The following is an 18,897-nucleotide window of genomic DNA, read 5'->3' on the forward strand; positions in this document are numbered from 1 at the left end:
AAAGAAAAGAAAAAGAAAAAGAGAAGGAAAAAAAAAAAAGCTCAGTGGTACAAGTGCCTGCCTGGCAAGTACAAGGTCCTGAGTTTGACTGTTGATACCACGAAAAAAAAAAAAAAAGGAAAAGAAAAAAAGGCTTCCCAGCAGAGGGAAGCTTGAGCCAGATTCAATTTAGCAAGTCAAGACAACTAGGAGGTACACATTAACAAGATGTACATCATGGACAAAGGCTTTCATATGAGAACTGAAAAACTTACTTGCGAAAATGAGCAGACTGCTTGAGATTAAGTCCAAGTAGGAGAAATGTGAAAGTAAGAAGGCTAGGAAGATAGAAGAAAGTAAAAAGGCTAAGGTGGGAATAAACTGCAAGATCTCAAATGCCAAGTTGAGGAATTTAGATTTCATTCTGTAAATGACTAAGAACTATCAAAAACTTGAGCAGAAAATCTGACAAGGTTGAAATAGTGTTGGAAGAAACTGAATGGAACATCATCGTGCAAGTAAAGTGGGGTGCAAGTAAGGAATAAGAGCAGAGGCAAATACCTGCAATTCAAACTTGTTAAGTACAGATACGTGAATTAGACATAAATTAAATTTTACAAAGGCATTCTCTCAACCCAGTCTAAATTAGTACACTTGCAAATAAATCTGAATTAAATGTCAGTGAACAAAATTCACAAGCCAGAAGCAGTTTAGTGCTCACAAGTTTGTATTTTTAGGTCTGATAAAGATTCTTAAATATTTTCTATGAGACTGATGTGCTACCCACTGGGCTAAAAGGGCCACACTTGTATATTTTCTAAATACACAGACAAAACAGTTTTGCAAGTTTACATACATGTCTTTGGACACTTATATAGGTGAATTACTTTTTTTTGGTAAATTACATTTTAAAAAATTGGGTCTTTGTAAAAGATCCTCCCAGAGAGCTTTTACAAACAGCGGCAGAAAAAAAGTGTTCTTTTATGTTTACAGTGCTTAAAATGCTGATTATCCCATTTCATAATGGCCTCAACCATCCCTCTCCTTAGCCCAAAATTCTGTTCTTAACTGATGTCATAAAATTCCAGGCTAGAAAACATCTTTTAAGGTGTGCTTTTCCCTAACGCGTTTTGAACTACTAGGAAATGTCTAAAACTTCAGTTGAAAGCAGGGATACAGCAGGAAAAACAAAACCGCTTTCTATTTTACTTGGTACCAGGAATAGAACTCATGACCTTATGCTTGCCAGGCAGGCACTGTGCTGCTGAACTATGTCCTTGGTCCCTCCACTTCCCATTTTAAATCCTAATATGATTGTACGAAAATGCCTGTTTGTTAGTTCCAAGAGTGTTTAATTATGTACCATATAAGTTTAAGGATCTGGGTGACAGAATGGCACAAAAGCTGGGGTTCATATCTAGTCCTGTAGTTTTAAAAAATCAACATTTTAAAAATGAAAATGCCACCGGGCATAGTGGCATACGCCTATAATCCAAGCATTTAGGAGGCTGAGGCATGAGGACCATTGCAAGTTCAAGACCAGCCTGGGCTACAAAGTGAGCTAAGGCCAGCCTGAACTGCATAGCAAGACCTTGTCTCAGACAAAACAAACACAAAAACAAAACCCCGCCCAAACCCACTAATATCATTTGCTACACTGGGGTTATGTGTTTTACTGAAATCCAAATGATAAAACAATTGCTTTTCAAGAGGAAAGAGTAGTAAGGATGTTTATTTGGGGGAAGGACACACAAAATTCCTAACAGAGCTATTTTACAGGTTTAATATAAATCTTCATAGACAGACTCCTTTAATGAGCTGCAATTCTACAAAAAAGAAAGTAATGAGGCAGAAAGAGAGCCTCCTAGAAAGCATGGGCTTGGAAACAGACCTGCCCAAATCACAGCTCCATTTCAACTGCATGAAATTAGACAAGAGTCTCAATCTCTGAGACTCATCTTTCCTCATCCATAAAATGGAGACAACAGCACCTACCGCAGAGGGGTAAAATACGCAATGCTCTCATAACGGCAAGCATCGGTAGCTTTTGGAAAATGAATCTAAAGCTTTCAAGCTGTTCAGAAAATCATAAAAAATAATGCTTTTGAAGGTTTAAATTTTAACATTTAAAAAACCCTGGTTTTTTTCATCAGATTTCCCCCACAATACACTATTCTAGTCATCTTTAGGCCTTATTACTATATTGTATTAACACAATTTCAAATCCAAATCCTTTGACTTCCTATTTTCTTTCTCCTTTACAACACCTTTTCTCCTCTTTCTCTTGGTTCACATGTTAATAAACAACTAAGATATATGATAGAGGATGTACCCGTGTTCCAAGAACTTTCCCATCGATCAACTCATTCAGCTCCCTCTTCTCCACCAGAATGGCTCCATTTACTTCAGCTAGTGTCCTCCCCGACCTTTACCGCTAATTTCTACAAATCCTTCAGAACTCAGCTCAATCCATGCTTCCTTACCGTTCCCCTATTACCTCCTCTACAGGCATCACCTGTGAGCTATTACCAGCCCCATTCTTCACTTGTTTAGTTTGGGGCAGAATCCAGGACTTCATGCTAAGCACCTGCTCCACCACTGAGCTACACCCCAGCTACGGTCCCATTTAGACGAACTCTGAGGTTCAGAGTCACAAATTCCCCAATTTCCTCTAGGTTAAAGGGCCAGTAAATGACAGCGAACTGAAATCCAAGTCTGTCCAGCTGCAAACTCCAAGATTCCATGTTTGTCTGTTTGTTTGAACTACATCCCGGCTGGAATCTGGGCACGGGGAGAAAGCAAATAGGGCAGCCAGTACATTTGCTAAGATCAGGTTAAAACTAGAGCTGAGTGGCTGTGAAGTCCCCGTGAGCACAAATTCCTTACCAAGAGGCTCAGGAAGCGCCAGTGAGGCACCAAAGCAAGACAAACACGAACTCGTAAAAAACGAGGCGGCCGGTGACGCCGACGAGGGCGTCAGCGCCGAGCACCCGCCGAGCTTCCCAAACTCGCTGGTAAACTCCGCGGGTGTCTGCCCACCTGCACCGAGCTACGAACACGAAATGCGGTCCACAGAGATTTCCCAGAAGTAGGAGCTGAACCTTGACAGTCGGGGAGGCATTTACGGGGCGGGGGGCAGGGGAGGCAGGGCGCAGTGGCACACGCCAGCAATCAGCTCTCTGGGGGACCGAGGCAGGAAGATTCCAAGTTCGAGCCCAGCCCGGGCAACTTTGCGGGCCCGTCTCAAAATTAAATACAAAAAAGGGCTGGCGATGTAGCTCAATCCCCAAGACCAAAAATAAAAAATAAAAAGGGAGGGTCAGAGAGTCGCACTGCCCGGGAAGAGAAAACTGCAAAACCTAAGGCGCGCGGCTAAGTGACGCGACCTCCCGGAGCACAGAACATACCAGAACGCCTCCTCAGAAGGGGAGCTTCTGGTCCTCAGAGACCGCTCCGGGGCCTTGTCGCAGCCAGAGCAAGGCGCGAAGTCCCTCTACACAACCACCTCAGCCACTTTAGCCACCTCTAACGCCTGCACCGCGCCGCCGCCGCCGCTTTCCGAAAAGCCCGCTCGACTTCACGCTGTCGCACTTCCGTCACCCAGGGCAACAGGTCCCGCCTCCGCGGCCAATTTCCGCGGTCCTTGGTGGGGCGTACCATTAAACCTGAGGGGGTGGGACCTTCCCGAGTTCGGAGTTCCCACTCAGTCTGCGGAGGCCGGGCCTTTTCTCTCTCCTCCCCCCGACTTTTTTTTTCTGCACTGGGTTTTGAATTTTGAGCCTTCACATTATGCTACATCCCCAGTCCTTTTTTAATTTTTTTTTTTTTTTTTTGTCTTCAGGCTGTCCTTGAGCCCACTTTGTAACTCAGGCTAGTCTCAAACTCACAGCGATCCTCCTACCTCAGCCTCCCGAGTGCTGGGATTACAGGGGGTGCACCACCACGCCCGCCTTCCACCCTTTTTGATTTTTTAAAAAAAATTGTATTGAAATAGGATCCCACTAAATTGCCCAGGCTGCCCTCGAACTGGAAACCCTCCTGCCTCAGGCTCCCAGAGTGCTGGGATTATAGGTGTGTGCTACCACACCTGACCATAGGTCCATTTTATTGATCTGTTTTTACTATCGTTTTGTTTGTGTGTTTCAAGCTCATTCCCCCCCCCCCGAGATTGTTAAACCAATTTAATTTGAAAATCTTCTCTGAACAAGCCTATATACAGGATTTGTCCTTTGACTCCTGCCTTCATTCCTTGCTCCTGCTCAATCCCCATGGCCACAATGTAGAATTATTTATTTACTTATTTATTTGGTACTGGGAGTGGAACCCAGGGGCTTCTCACTGAGCTACATCCCCAGCGCTTTTTTATTTTTTATTTTGAGACGGGGTCTTACTAAATCACTAAATTGCCCAGGCTGGCCTCGAACTTGCCATCCTCCTGCCTCAATTTAACCAGAGTGCTCCCGCACACACAGCTGGGCAGACCCTTCTGGAGGCTGGCGGCTGGCCTGGCCAGACTCCTTTCCCGCTGGGGCGGGTACTCATCGCCGTGTGGTTATAAGGCCGAGAACAGAGTCTTATTTCTCTCCTCGCTTCTCCAAGCAGTGGCTGCGCCCTTACATTCCTTAAGGCCCTCACGAGCCCAGGACGCTAACTACTCTTCCTGCTCCTCAAAGAACAGAGTCTGAGGTGACCAGACTCTTGCCATGTGGTGCTGCTTCCCGGAAGAGCGGGGCAATGTCGCCTTTCCCAGGAGCCACGGGGCAGATGGGACTTCCCGGGCGGCACAGCGGAAGCAATCCTGGGTGCTGAATGCTGAGCCGGTTCAGGATGACCCAGACTTCATTCCTAACCAGCTTGTGGCTTTGGCAGGTCCCTCCCTACGCTTACAGTTTGCGGTGCCAGGAGAAAGCGATCCCCCTCTGCGCACACCTGGAAGGCTGGGGTGAGATAATGCTGGCCAGAGGACAGCCACCGTGCAGTGCGGAACGAGGCGCGCCAAGGCGAGTTCCCTTCCCTTCCACCTGTTGTTCCGGGACTTGGGATGGGAGGGGGCGGGAGAAGGGCGGTGAGCCGTGATCAGGGCCGCAGAAAGCTCTTGGTCCAGCACAGTTCTGTCTGGGACAGGCTGTTGACCTGAGGGTCTGCCTAAGGAAGGAATGTGTGAGAAGAGATGGAGCCCATCCTCTGGCACTGAGTGCTTTTGCAAATTGTATCTTAATAGTGATCACCTCATTAAAATTAAACCTTTGTTGTTGTTGTTGTTTTGATTTTTATTTTACGTATTTATTTACTTGGGGTTTTTTTGAGATTGGGTTTCTCTATGCAGTTCAGGCTGGCCTTGAACTCACTTTGTAGCCCAGGCTGGCCTCACACTTGCAACAATTCTCCAGCCTTGGCCTCCTGAATGCTGGTATTACAGGCATGTGCCACCATGCCGGGCTCAATTAGACCTTTTTAAATAATTAAATTAAAATGAAAAAGAAATGAGATCGATAGGACAGGTCCCAATCTGGTCCAGATTCTGATATGGAGGGGTGGAGAGAGAGTGCTGGCTGTTTTTTAACAAGCTTCCCGGATGTGTTGTGATGCCTGCTGGTCACCAGGCCACACTTTCAATAATAACCAGGTTCAGACCAGCACCATCTGTGAGAATTATGATTTGAGGGACACAGGTAATTAAAGTTTTTAAAAACATTGACAAGTGAAAGTAATTCTAATATCTTGTTAACCCAATAGTCCAAACATGATCACTGGAAAAACTTATACCATAAAAAAGTTGTTAAAGAGAGACTAGGGGTCTGCTCAGTGGTAGAGCACTTGCCTAGCAAGTGTGTCAAGGCCAGGGTTCTGTCCCCAGCAATACAAAAAAATATTAATAAGATGTTTTACATCTTTCCTTTGCACTAAGTCTTCAAAATCCAGCCAGGCCTGGTAGTACATGCTTGTAATCCACAAAGTCCTGTCACTCAGGACGCTGAGGCTCTTGCTACGTGGTAAGTTCAGGCCTGTGCTACGTGGTAAGTTCAAGGCCAGCCTGAACTACATAGTGAGACCCTGTCTCAAAACTAAACAAAACTCCACTAAGGTTTTTTATGTGTACGGCACATCTCATGTTAGACTTTAAATTTTTTTGAGAAATAATTCATCACAAAATTTACACTTGAAAAAGTTATGTGTGTAAATTGTTCCAAATCTACTTAAAAAGTTTTCCAAAAACTGGGCCTCTTATGAGTTTTTAAATTTAAATTACTTAAAAATTAAGTTAAAATAGCCAGATGTGGTGGTGCATGCCTGTAATCCCAGCACTTAGGAGGCTGAAGAAGGAGGATCGCTGCAAATTCAAGGCCTGCCTACACTACAAAGTGAGACCCTGTTTCAAAAAAAACAAAAAAGAAAAATAAAAAATACATTTTTCAAGGCCAGCCTGAACTACATAGCAAGGCTCTGTCTCAAAAAAACAAAGTAAATAATATCTCTTAATTAAAAAAAGAAAAAGTAAAATTTTAGTTCTTCAACTGGGCATCGTGGCCTACACTGTAATTCCAGTATTCTGTGAGGCTGAAGCAGGAGGATCACAAGTTTGAGCCCAGCCTTGGTAATGTAACGACTTAGCAAGGTCTTGTCTCAAAATAAAACAGAGCTAGAGATGCAGCTCAGTGTAAAGGCTACAGGTTCAATCCTCAGTAATTCAGTGGCTCAGTCCATCGATCAAACGTTTCAGTTCTTGGGTCACATTAGCCCATTTCCAGTGCAAAAAAGCTATGTGTGGCTAATGGCTGACCCTGTATAGGTTACAGCACAGAAGTAGGCTACTAGCAATCAGGATGATGGAAATGAGGGATCCCCAGCTCCAGAGAGAACCTGGAAAGGTATCAACCCAAGAACCAGACATCAGCCAAACCAGGAGCCCAGGGAAGAAAGTGTTGGAAGCAAAGAGCTTGGGGTAACTCAGGTGCACCCAAAGATCTAAGCACCAGGCTTTGAAGCCTGCTCTAGAGCAAGGGGCTAAGGCACACAGGCGAGGCAAGGGTTGGTTCCTGGTGGCTCCTTCAGGACAGTCATAACCCCAGGGTGTCTGCAGAGATCCCACACCTATCAAGGTGGGAACAGGCAGAAAAGCAAGAACCATGTCTGGGGAAATTGCGGCTGGGGCTGTAGCTTGGGGGTAGAGCACTTGCCTGGGATGTATGAGGCCCTGGGTTCCATCCCCAGCATCACCAAACAAAAACCCTCTGGGGAAAATCAGGAAGCATTTCTGAAACTGGTTCCAGAGAATACCCCACGCACAGAGCCTGCCCCTGCCCTGGGCACCTCTGGGAGGCAAACCTGGACCAAGAGTGGCATTACAGGAGAACTTTCCATTTCCTCCTCTAATACCAAAGCAGAGGCTAGGAAGCCACCATCTGCTGAGGGGTTGCAGAGCGGCTTCTTGCTGTTCAGAGGGCTGGATACTAATATTCCCTCCACTGAGATGCCTCCTGATTCTGCATTTGTAGTAACTGCCGACATGCCAGGCCGCTAAGAGCTTGCAGTAAGCACTTTGCTGCCATCTCATACTCCCTAACACGGTGAGCATGGTCCTCTAACAGTCCCCACTTCTCAGACAAGGAAGCATAACCATGGCGGGGTGCAGCAACTTCTCCCAGTCAGAAGGGGCTGGAGTTAGGATTGAAAGGTGGGCAGGAGCTGGGAGTGTAGCTCAGTGGTAGAGCACTTGCTGAGCATGTGTGAGGTCCTGTAATGGATCTCTAGCAAAACACACATACACACTCACAAAGGGTAAACAGTCTGCTTCCTGAGCCTGACCTTACCCTCACTGCACCACCCAGCATGGGCTGCGTTTCCTCACTGGCCCCACACAACATGGCCCTGGGAGAGGACAGGGCACAGCCCTGGATTCAGCAGAGCTGTTGTTGCACCTGGGGCGACGCATACAGTTTCCCTTCGCCTGTCGGCAACTGTCGCCCCGAGTGGGAGCCCCTGGGAGCTTGAGGAGCAGGAGGGCAGGGAAGAGGGATGGAGCTGGCCTAGATTCCAGCTTCCACATGGCTGAGCAGACTGAGCAGGAGCGCACAAAGGAGGGCTTTGACAGCGTCTCCTACCAGACTGGCCTCTCCCCTCTCCCCCTTCCCCCCCCCCCCTGCACTGCACTCACCCATTCTGGGCCTCCGGGGAGCCCGGCTTAATGGGAAACTGGGCAATGAGAAGTTCCTTGTGACACACTAATCCCAACCTGCTGACTGGACATGCCCCCGGCCGAGGGCACCACCAGAGCTCCAGGTCGGTGCAGGTACCAGGTAACCCCAAGGAGGAACTGCTGACCTGGCAGGTAAGAGGGCCCCAGGTGAGACTGGGGAGTTGGGGAGCAGGGGGAGCCCACATCCTAGACTGCTGTACAACTGAACCGCTGGGTGCCATGCTCCAGTGTCAGGTTCCACTTGATGACAGCCATGCAGCTCCGCAGGCAGAATTCCTGGTAAAATGCAAATTTCATGAGGCAGGTCACAAGTCTGAGCCCAGCCTGGGTCACTTAGGGAGATCCTGTGTCAAAATACACTTTTTTGAAAAGGCTGGGTAGGGGGCTGGGGATCTAGCTCAGCAGCACGAGTGCCTGCCTGGCAAGTGCAAGGTCCTGAGTTCGATTCTTGGCACCAAAAAAAAAAACATTAAAAAGCCTGGGGATGTAGCCCAGTGGGAAGGTCCTGGGTTCAATCCTCAGTACTGAGGAAAAAAAAAATTTCAGATGAACAACAAATCCTTTTTTAGTCTAAGTGTGTCCCAAATAATGATAATAAATTACTGTGCTTTATCTGGCAACCGTAGATGGCAAGGAACAGGAACACAGAGAGCGGGGCAGGTATTTTTTTAATGCCGATAATTCCTCCTCCTAGTTCCTTGGGATGGTTCCATCAGCCTATTTCCGTTTCCAGAAAAACCTAAGTGGTAGCCAGCAGCTTTTCATCCTGCCTCTATGTCTGCATATTTCGATGGCTTACATCTGGTTCCAGTGTGATTCCAGCCTCTAGAACTTTCCTGCCCTTGCTGGGACTGCACAGTGGGAGGAGTTGGAGGTGGGGGACCCTCAGATACCCCCCAAGATCCTCCAGGTCTCTGTGAAAGTTAGGCTGACACTCAGTGTGATGCTAAGACGGGGAAGAAGACGGTTCTAGAGCACAGATGCCTAGCACAGAGTCATGCTCTAGAACCGTCTTCTTCCGTCTTCTTCCCCGTCTTAGCACTGGTAGTACTGTTATTATCCTCAACTTACAGGTGAGGAGACTGAGGCCCAGAAAGGTTAACTAGCTTGTCTCAGGACAATGTATGACAAAGCCTGATTCGGACCTAGGTCTTCCTGACTGGCAAGGTTTCTGTGTCACTTCAGCTCTCCTAGGGAGTTTACCGGGGGATGTCTTGGCTCTAGGTATCAAAACAGACTTAGTGGGGGCTGGGGATTTAGTTCAGTGGCACAGCACCTGCCTGGCAAGTGTGAGGTCGTGAGTTTGATTCCCTTTACCGGAAAAAAAACCAAAAAAACCAAAACAAAAAACAAAAAAAAAACCAGCCTAAGTCCTACACAGATGAAAGGTTTCAGTCAAGCTTTGCCACTGGGGCCTAGCCAGAGGTAGGAGCAGGATGGCGAAGGGTCCTTGAAGGGAGGCACTAGGGACATTTAGGCAGGGGACAGAAGAGCCACCTCCAAAACTGTCCAGTGAGAAGAAGGCTGTAGGCCATGGGTGGGATTTGATCTGCTGGCTGAGCACTGCTTGTGTGAATGCGGTTTAATTATGTTTCATAACCTTTCCATCTTAACAGGGGCAACCAAGACACAGGTGAAATCACACTGCCTGCAACCTGAAGAAACAGAATTGGAACTCAGGTCCTGCTTCTGTTCTGTCCTTGGCTGGCTTCTCTTAGAGCAGGCAGGAAGGTTTGAGTCCTCACTTCTGGCTATTTTGGGTTGTGTTACCTCGTACAAGTTATTTATTTTCTGGGCTTGTTTCCTCCTATGTAAAATGGGAACAATAATGGTAAGTCTAGCTGTGAGGTAATGAGTTGGGAAATACTTAGGGCGTCAAAAGTACTGGATGCACACCCAGGGTGAGGATCGGAGAGAAGGGACACACTGAGGAAAAGCCTCGGGCTGGGGCAGATGGGCCACAGAAGCGAGGAGGTACACCTTATCCTGCGGTGATCCCCTCACTGAGAATGGAGCGCAGTTCTGGTGTTTTCCTGGCTGAACCTACTTGTCTACACGGCAAGGTCTGAGATATTTGTACAGTGCCCCTTCTCAAAGCAGTGTGGCCCAAGATCATCTCCAAAGACACCCTGGGTGTTCTGACTTGCCATTTCTTAGGGCTGTCTGGGACCTTCAGCGTCCCAGGAGGTGGGGCCCATGCACCTACAATTTTTTTTTTGTGCCAGGAATCAAACTCAGGACCTTGTGCTTGCCAGGCAGGCACTGTGCCACTCAGCTAAATCCCCAGCCTGCACCTAACATATTTCTAACATATGCCTTCAGAGGATCTGAGCACAGGGACTGTTTGAGACCCACTCTTCTGAGACAGTCACAGGACAGTTCCTCTAACACCAGCACACCTCTGATTTCCTCTCATAGGGCTAGACCTGCTAGAGTCCAGAACAAAGGAAGCAGCAGGCCCTTTCTTCCCCGAGGGCTGTGTCCTCAGAGGCAATATGTCAGAGGGGGTGAGTACCACGGCTCAGCAGCCCCATTGGCCCAGATCGCTCAGGCTGATGGGATTGGGAGCTGCTCTTGCTTCTTCCTGACTCCTGTCTGCTCAGGTGGGCACATTTCGCATGGTCCCCGAAGAGGAGCAGGAGCTCCGGGCGCAGCTAGAGAAGCTCACAACCAAAGACCATGGGCCTGTGTTTGGCCTGTGCAGCCAGCTGCCGCGCCACACCTTGCAGAAGGTGAGGTAGCCGGGGCTCAGGGAGGGGCGGTCTAGGGAGGGAACACAGGGGTGGAGGGGGGGTAACACCATGCCAGCAGCACCCTTTCTCCTGTAGAAAGGCCAAGCCCCCCTCTCCAGCTCGTGCTGGAGAGCTGGACTGGCCTATTTAGGGCCATCCTGGAGGTCAGGGCTAGGGCAGCAGCTGGGCTGAGCAGCACGCAGTCCTGCCTAACCCAAGACTGCCGCCTGAAGCCTGCGGACCAGGGATTGTCCTAGCCTCACCTGTGAGAAGCACTCATTTGGAAGTAGCTTAGCTGGACAAGGAACCAACACTGCCCCCACTGGATAGGCAAGAGGCCCGAGTTCTAGCACCAGAGCTGCTGCCAGCTTGCTGTGCAGCTTGAGCAAATGGGCTCCCTCTCTGGGTCTTGCCTTCCGCACCTATGAAAGCCGTTCGCTGGCCTCGTTTAGAGGTGATCAGACTGTGCCCTGGGGAAGGTGGCAGGCTGTCTAAGGGCTGCTGGGGAGACCTGGAAGTGGCGGAGCTGAGCCTGGACTCCTAGCTCACATCTGTGGGCACCTCAAGGGAAGTGCCATCAGGGGCCCCACCTTGGTGCCTATCTTTTCTCTTTCCCTTCCCCCAAGGAGAGCTCTACCAGGGCCTGTGGAGCTCTGGATGCAGCCAAGGGAGGGTGCTGAGGCTCTCTGGGAGGAGGTTACCTTTCGTTGGGGACCTTCATTCTGGGAAAGCTCAGAATAAAGCCCAGAGACAGCTAAAGGACAAGAAGGAGCCTGACTAGAGTCCTAGCCCCACCCTTTTCTATCTGGGCGACCTTGGGCAAGAATATTTCACCTCTAGGAGCCTCAGTCTGCTCCCCTGAGACATGGCGACAAGAATGCCAACTATGATAGGTCGTAGGAAATGCATTGACAGATTCAGCAGGTGCTTTAAGGACGCAGGGGGCGTGGACAGTTATAGTTAGAAACAGGCTGTTGGCAGTAGGTCCCCTGCAGACAGATGCAGGACACAGTTTCACCTCACTTTCTCCAACACGACAATCTGGGTGCAGCCAGCACAGACGCCTCCCCTGTAGGCCAGAGAACAAGAGGCCCCGCAGCTATGTCTGCACCCTCTCGGTGAGCCAACTCTGGTAGGAGCCTGTCGCCTCTAAGGGGTGGTGAACACTGTGGGAATGCTGCTTCCAAGAGCCATCCAGAGGACAGGCAGGCTTGGAAAAACGTGATGGTGTGTCCTCGTCTACCTGATTCACCAGAGCTGCCACCACGTGACTTCTAGCTTTCCCCCCGAAGTCAAAGTGACCAAGAAAGGTAAATGTTTTCAATTGATTCAGGACGTCAGGGCAGCCATGTGCAACTAAAGAACCTCAGGAAAGAGGACTTCCAGAACTGCTTCAGAAAGTGGCAAGAATGATAGGATAAGTGTGTTTGAAGCAAGGAGGAGCACTTTGAGGGAGGATTCCTAATGATTGTCTTTTACCATAATACATTTTTATTTAAATTGAAACATACTGTACTGTCTGATCATATCTGCTACATCCTGCTTCTCACCGGCACCACCTGCAACTCCATGCCCATGCCACCTTGTTCCAGGCCAAGGACGAGCTGAACGAGAGGGAGGAGACTCGGGAGGAGGTGGTGCGGGAGCTGCAGGAGCTGGTGCAGACACAGGCAGCGTCCGGGGAGGAGCTGGCCTTGGCGGTGGCGGAGAGGGTGCAGGGAAGAGACAGTGCCTTCTTTCTGCGTTTCATCCGGGCACGCAAGTTTGACGTGGGCCGCGCCTATGAGCTGCTCAAAGGTGAGGCCTACGCTGGCAGGAGGGAGGAAGGCAGAGGAGGGGTCCACCCTGGGCCTGGCTCTAAGAAGACCCCCTTCCTAGAAAAAAAAAAGACCCCCTTCCTGCCATGGGCAAGTCACTCTGAGCCTCCCTGTCCTTCTCCCACAGTATGCATGTGTAGGGGACCAGAAAGCCTTTAAGCTCCCGTTCAGCTCTGACAGCAAATGAATGAATGAATGAGTCTGTCAGTACCAGATTCCCAGAGAAATGTCCTCTCTCAGTCTTGGGGCTCAGTGAGTAGAACTGGAGTACCAGCTCCCCCATTCTCAGACCCACCCTTTGCTCTGGAACCTATAGGGAGGTGGGCAGAAGCCTCTCTGCCCTCCTTCCGCAAATGTTTATTTCTGCCATGCTGTGCCAGCCGCTGCTTTAGGGTTGCAGTGATGAGCAACTGAGACCAGAATCCCCTCCCTGCCTCCCTGGATTTGCATTCTAATGGTGGAGATAATAAGCCAGATCAATAAAAAATAAGAAAATGTAGAATGTTAGTGGTAAGGGACAAAGAAAAGGAGCCGGGCGTGGTGGTGCATGCCTGTGATCCCAGCACTCGGGAGGCTGAGGCAGGAGGATCGCTGTGAGTTCCAGGCTAGTCTGAGCTACATAGCGAGACCTTGTCTTAAAAAAAAAAAAAAAATAAAATGGAGAGAGAAGTTGAAGTTTTTAGGTAAAATGGCCAGGGAGGGCCCAGTACAGAGGAAAAACACTGTTTAATTTTTTTTTAGTACTGAAGATTGAACCCTTGTACTGAGCTACATCCCCAGCTCTTTTTGTTTTTTTATTTTGAGATAAGGTCTTGCTAAATGGCGAAGTGCCCAGGCTGGGCTCAAACTGCTGGGATTACAGGGGTGTGCCACCACATCCACCTTATCATCACATCTTTTCTTTTTTGGAGAGAAACCATGGAGCTCAGACAGGCGGAGCGTCCTGCTCCATCACACACACAATGGATGTGGATGAGCCCTAGTTCTGGTCCCACCAGCAGTCTCGGCAGGGGTGCGCTGGGCCAGCACTGGAGGGCTCCCTAAGGGTTCTTGGCTCCGCCTCCTGCAGGCTACGTGCACTTCCGGCTGCAGTATCCCGAGCTCTTCGACAGCGTGTCTCTGGAGGCCGTTCGCTGCACCATCGAGGCCGGCTACCCGGGTGTGCTCTCCAGCCGGGACAAGTACGGCCGAGTGGTCATGCTCTTCAAAATTGAGAACTGGCAGTCTGACGAGATCACCTTCGATGAGGTCAGTAGAGTGGGTGAGAGAAAAAGAACTTTGCTTGTGCCATTGAGCCTTCCAAAGCGTTCGTAGTTAGAGGAAACAGTATAAAAGCATTTAAAAAAAATGCTATCTGGTTGCCCCGCACCACTTAGTAAAAAGTACGCCTTTTCTCAAAGACTTCACGTGTTATCTTTATCATATTCTATATTTCCACCTGTATCAGGATCTATCTCTGAATTTTTAAATTCAATTCCATTGGTCTCTTTGTCTATTCATTTTATTCATGCTCTAATACCACCCTGTTTCAATTATAGAAATTTTATGGCTTGTGTGTAATATCTTTTAGATTAATGCCATGGTTTTTTGTTTGTTTGTTTGTTTTTTGGGTTCTTTTGGTGTGGAACTAGGGATGGAACCCAGGTGAATGTCCTACCACTAGGATACACCGCAGCACTTTATACTTAATATTCTGCTTTTTCTAGCTTTCCTAGCTAATACTTCCTTCCTCCTTCCCTCCCTCCTTCCTTCCTTCCTTCTTTCTTTTTCTTTCTTTCTTTTTTTCTTTCTTTCTTTCTTTCTTTCTTTCTTTCTTTCTTTCTTTCTTTCTTTCTTTCTTTCTAAGATAGGTTCTCACTATGTAGCCCAGGCTGGCCTCAAACTTGCAGCGATACTCCTGCCTCAACCTCTTGAGTGCTGGGATTACAGGTGTGCACCACCACAACCGGCCTTCCTAGCTATTTTTGAATATTTGTTTTCCTTTGTGAACTTTAAAATTAATTTGTCCAGCTCCAAGAGAAACATTAGGTACATTTTTGGGATAATATTACATGTAAATAACAAACTTGGGGAGAATGGGCATCTTTATAAATGCCACATTCATGGCTAGTTGACCCAACCACAAACAAGTGCCATCCATTTTATTCAAATTTTGAATAAAACTCTACTTTTGAATTTTTAGGAGTTTTCAAGTTTTCCTCCTAAATATTATGCACACTTCTCCTTAAATTTGCCTTCAGTGTTTATTTTGTTGTTGTTGCCATTAATGGGGCTTTCTCATCTAATTGGTGGTTGTTTATATGTAAGAAGATTGTTGTTTTTGTATGTAAATTTGTGTTCTATTTTATTGAACTTTTTTTAATGTGTTGTTTTAAAATAGAAGCTGTTGGGGGCTGGGAATTTAGCTCAGCGGCAAAAGCGCCTGCCTGGCAAGCGCAAGGTCATGAGTTCAGTTCCCGGTACCGGAGAAAAACCAAAAAAAAAAAAAAAAAATAGAAGCTGTTGAGTTTTCTAAGTATACTTAATATTACCTGTAAATAAAGGTGATACTTTCTCTTCTTTTCTATTGCTTATGCCCCTGATTAAAAAAAAGTCAATTACTGCTGGACATGGTGGCGCAGGCCTATAATTCCAGAACTTGGGAGGCTGAGACAGGAGAATTGCCATGAGTTTGAGGCCAGCCTGAGCTACATTAGTGAGTTCAAGACCAGTGTGCACTAGATAGTGAGACCCTGTCTCAACCGCACCCCCTAAATTACATAGGCTAGTACTTCCAACACGGAGTTCAGTGGTGGTAGAAATAGTGAACACCTTATGTTCTTTCTGATCTTATTGCGGATGCCTCTGGTGTTTTCCTGTGAAATAGGATACTAGCTTAAGGATTAAAGCTTCCTTAAGGGAGATGTTTTAAAAATATTTTTCTCTTACAAATAATATCTACTCATTTTAGGATGTGCAGAAATTACAAATTTCAGATCATCCACAATTATGCCTCTAGATATTTTTACTTTATTAGTACATGTTAGGTACTTTATTAGTACCTGAATTCTGTGCCCTAAACATGCCATCACTGCTCCTATCCTTTATGGTTGGACGTTCAGAACGTTTCTGGTAGTTCCACTATTCTGAGTCCCAGGATGAACACTCGGGCGTCCAACCATGGCTGTGACATTCAGGTTATGTCTGGGCAGACACTCACAGAGGGAAGATGTCCTAGATGGAAGCCTGAGGACAAGTGCCTCCAGGAAGGAATGTGCCACTTAGCTGTCCCCTCAGGGGCTCAAGTCTTAATTATCTTGGTAGGGTGGATCTCACACCCTGTTTGCTGTGTGGCCCAGATCTTGCAGGCGTATTGCTTCATCCTGGAGAAGCTCCTGGAGAATGAGGAAACTCAGATTAACGGCTTCTGCATCATTGAGAATTTTAAGGGCTTTACCATGCAGCAGGCTGCCAGCCTCCGGGCCACCGATCTCCGGAAGATGGTGGACATGCTGCAGGTGAGGGCTTAGTGCCCCAAGCCACCTACATGTGGTGAGGTTGGGCATTGCTTGCCAGTGTCACGATGCTGGCAGTGTCCTAAGGAGTTGACCACCTAGTGCCATGAAGAGCAATGACAACTGAGCACAGTGGTGCAGGCCTATAATTCCAGCACCTTGGGAGGCTGAGGCAGGAGGATCACAGGTTCAAGCCCAGTCTGGATAAATTAGTGAGACCTTGTCTCTAAAGAAAAAAGTAAAAAGGGCTGGCAATATAGCTCAGTGTGAAGGCCCTGGGTTAAACTCCCAGTGCCACAAAAAACAGCGACAACCTCAGTAAGAACCACAAACACTTATATGGTGATCGAGTTTGCCAAATACTGAGTCATTATTTCACTGACTCCTTAAGTGCATCCTCTCCCTGCATCCCTGCTTTATTTTACAAACCTAGAAGCTGGGGCTCAGCAGTGGAAGTGACTTCTCAAGGATGCCCAATGATAAAAGTGGCAGAGACTGGACTTGAATCTACATCTTCTGACCTGGAATTGCAGGCTTTCTGTCTCTGTGAATCACACTGTCTTTCTTTGCTTGTGAATTTACCCTGAGGAAGGGTTGTTATCACCCTGCCAAGGACTCACTTCTCTACGCACAGATGTGTCAACAGCCCTTGCTTAGAGCGGCCTTAGGTCCACTCTGTGTGTATGGGGAAAGACAGGTGAGAGTGGAGAGGTTGTGTGTGGGGGTTGCTGAAGGAAAATGAGGCACGACAGTAGTAGCCCTGTGGTCTATAAGGGTGTGCAGTCTACTTAAACAGCATGGTGGCACACACCTATAATCCTGGCGCTGGAGGAGGCTGAGGCAGGAGGATCACAAGGTTGAGCCTAGCCTGGGGAACTTAATGATTTAGTGAGATCCTGTCTCTAGAAATAAAAATTTGAAAAGGGCTGGGAATGTAGCTCAGTGCAAAGGCCCTGGGTTCCATCCCCAGTATTGGGGGGAAAAAAAAAAGAACTTGCACTCCTCATGCAAATGGGTTTGAAAAAACACAGGCACTAAAAACCCAAGCAAAGCTACCATTTCGCTTCTTCACTGAGCTCTAGGGTATTCTGCACCTATGGCAGAGGGCTGGGTTCCATACTTCTGGGGCTTCTTCCCTTGAAGCGAGGGGCCCCAGTGGCTGGCCCAAGGATGGAGCCGTCCATGGGCTGGCCGGCCTTGGGGGCAATGCACAGTGCTGGGCAAGTCAGTCCCCATGCCATGGGAGAGGCATGGGGGTGAGAAGAGCCTCTGAGGCCACCGGGGCCGTGTGGCGGGGCCTCTCTGTCACTGCAGGATTCCTTCCCCGCCCGGTTCAAAGCCGTGCACTTCATCCACCAGCCCTGGTACTTCACCACCACCTACAACATGGTCAAGCCCTTCCTGAAGAGCAAGCTGCTGCAGAGAGTGAGTCTGCAGGGGGTGTGGGCCTTAACAGGAAAGAGCTCTGGGGACAAGAGGGGCGGGGTGCTGTGGGGCAGGGGCCCAGCGCGTCCACCCCCCACAGACTCTGTGTCCTGGTGCTGAGCTGGTGGGTCCCTGGTAGCACAGACCTGGGGCACTGTGGAGAAAGGCCTTGCCCTCCTCTCTGCTACACCTGCTCAACTGTGGTGAAAGGCCTTGCCCTGCCAGCTGCCCTTCTCCTCAGGCGTCCTCCTGCCCAGCTGTGTCCCTTGCTTCCCTGCAGGTGTTTGTCCATGGAGACGACCTCTCTGGCTTCTTCCAGGAGATCGACAAGAATATCCTGCCTGCTGACTTCGGGGGCACCCTGCCCCCATATGATGGCAAGGTGGCCGCTGAGCAGCTCTTTGGGTCCCAGGCCCAAGCTGAGAACACGGCCTTGTGAGGCACCTCCTCCATCCAAGCTGTAGTTAGCATCCCTGGCCACTCTTCAGCTATCCCAGGCCCAGACTGGCAAAGGGCTGCCTGAAGTGACTGTAGTTTCCCTACCCTCCCTAAACTTAGGTGAGTTCAGAGGTCATCTTCATCTCAAGATGGGGGAGGGGCAGTAAAGTAGGGCAAGTCCCTTGAATGGAAGGACTGGGGCAGTCATCTCCCCATCTTCCTTGGAAGCTGTAGGATGGTGACTTTGTGTGAAGCTGAATTTCAAAGACTCCACTTAGACCTCTCAGTAATTTCTTTTGTCACAGAGCTTCACTGTTTAGGATCTGTAAAAACAGGCAAGGAAGTGGGGTTACTGCCCGCAGCAATAAACAGGATCAAAGTGGAGGGACTTAGGCTCAGATGATTTGGCAGACACAGTGATATTGGTGCCCTGTGGCAGGGGAGGGGTTTTCTGCACAGAATTCCCGGGGGGAAGAAGCTGTGGAGCAGCTTCCTTTTAGGGTGGCCCTCTCAGTCAGGTGCCGTCTGATTTGTGCAGCCAGGGTTAGGAACTTGGACCTCCTTCAGGTGACAGCCATGTCCCCCACTGTCTGTCTGGGGGGATGGGTCTGCTACACCCCTCCAGAGCCCTGGCCTGTGTGTGACTCTAAAAATGTACAGGTGGCATCTCTCTGGACTCTCTCAGCCCTCACAGCAGAAGTGCTTGTCTTCAGTACATTACAGGGAGGAGCTCAAGTATGAGCACATTGACAGCTACGTCGTGTGGGGTAGTGTGGTGCCATTCTGTATGCTTTGATAAATACAAATGCTTTCTT

The 18,897-nt window shown here is 48.6% G+C and overlaps 2 protein-coding genes across 5 annotated transcripts in view; one reads left to right on the forward strand and one right to left on the reverse strand.

Annotated features, from left to right (window-relative positions):
* Fanci (Fanconi anemia, complementation group I) overlaps window positions 1-3,569 on the reverse strand; it is a 69,122-nt gene extending 65,553 nt beyond the window's left edge. The window contains exon 1 of one of the 2 annotated variants that reach the window (XM_005381555.2): window positions 3,387-3,569. The gene's annotated coding sequence lies outside the window, so the exon portion shown is untranslated. Of the gene's footprint in view, window positions 1-2,865; window positions 2,988-3,386 lie in introns of those variants that run through there. The other variant, XM_013512604.1, reaches the window with a different exon arrangement.
* A 4,576-nt stretch (window positions 3,570-8,145) lies between these two features.
* Rlbp1 (retinaldehyde binding protein 1) lies at window positions 8,146-18,897 on the forward strand. Of its 3 annotated transcripts, none has more exons than XM_005381557.2 (9): window positions 8,146-8,308; window positions 9,793-9,907; window positions 10,595-10,683; window positions 10,780-10,908; window positions 12,501-12,705; window positions 13,795-13,973; window positions 16,064-16,222; window positions 17,534-17,644; window positions 17,925-18,897. In XM_005381557.2, exons 3-9 carry the CDS (start codon window positions 10,672-10,674, stop codon window positions 18,081-18,083), a joined length of 954 nt encoding a protein of 317 aa, XP_005381614.1. In that variant the 5' UTR covers window positions 8,146-8,308; window positions 9,793-9,907; window positions 10,595-10,671; the 3' UTR covers window positions 18,084-18,897. The 3 variants fall into 3 exon arrangements, with proteins under 3 accessions (XP_005381614.1, XP_005381615.1, XP_005381616.1); XM_005381558.2 differs by having other exon boundaries at window positions 9,793-9,856; XM_005381559.2 differs by lacking the exon at window positions 16,064-16,222.

Source organism: Chinchilla lanigera, unplaced genomic scaffold, assembly GCF_000276665.1.
Source record: "Chinchilla lanigera isolate Chin_1 unplaced genomic scaffold, ChiLan1.0 scaffold00015, whole genome shotgun sequence".
In the NCBI taxonomy this organism is placed as follows: Eukaryota; Metazoa; Chordata; class Mammalia; order Rodentia; family Chinchillidae; genus Chinchilla; species Chinchilla lanigera.

Bases quoted from the DNA above. Each gene is read 5' to 3' on its own strand.
- Rlbp1 (XM_005381557.2), top strand. The intron at 10,909-12,500 runs GTGAGGTAGCCG...ACCTTGTTCCAG, and splicing joins CGCGCCACACCTTGCAGAAG to GCCAAGGACGAGCTGAACGA. The intron at 13,974-16,063 runs GTCAGTAGAGTG...TGTGTGGCCCAG, and splicing joins ACGAGATCACCTTCGATGAG to ATCTTGCAGGCGTATTGCTT.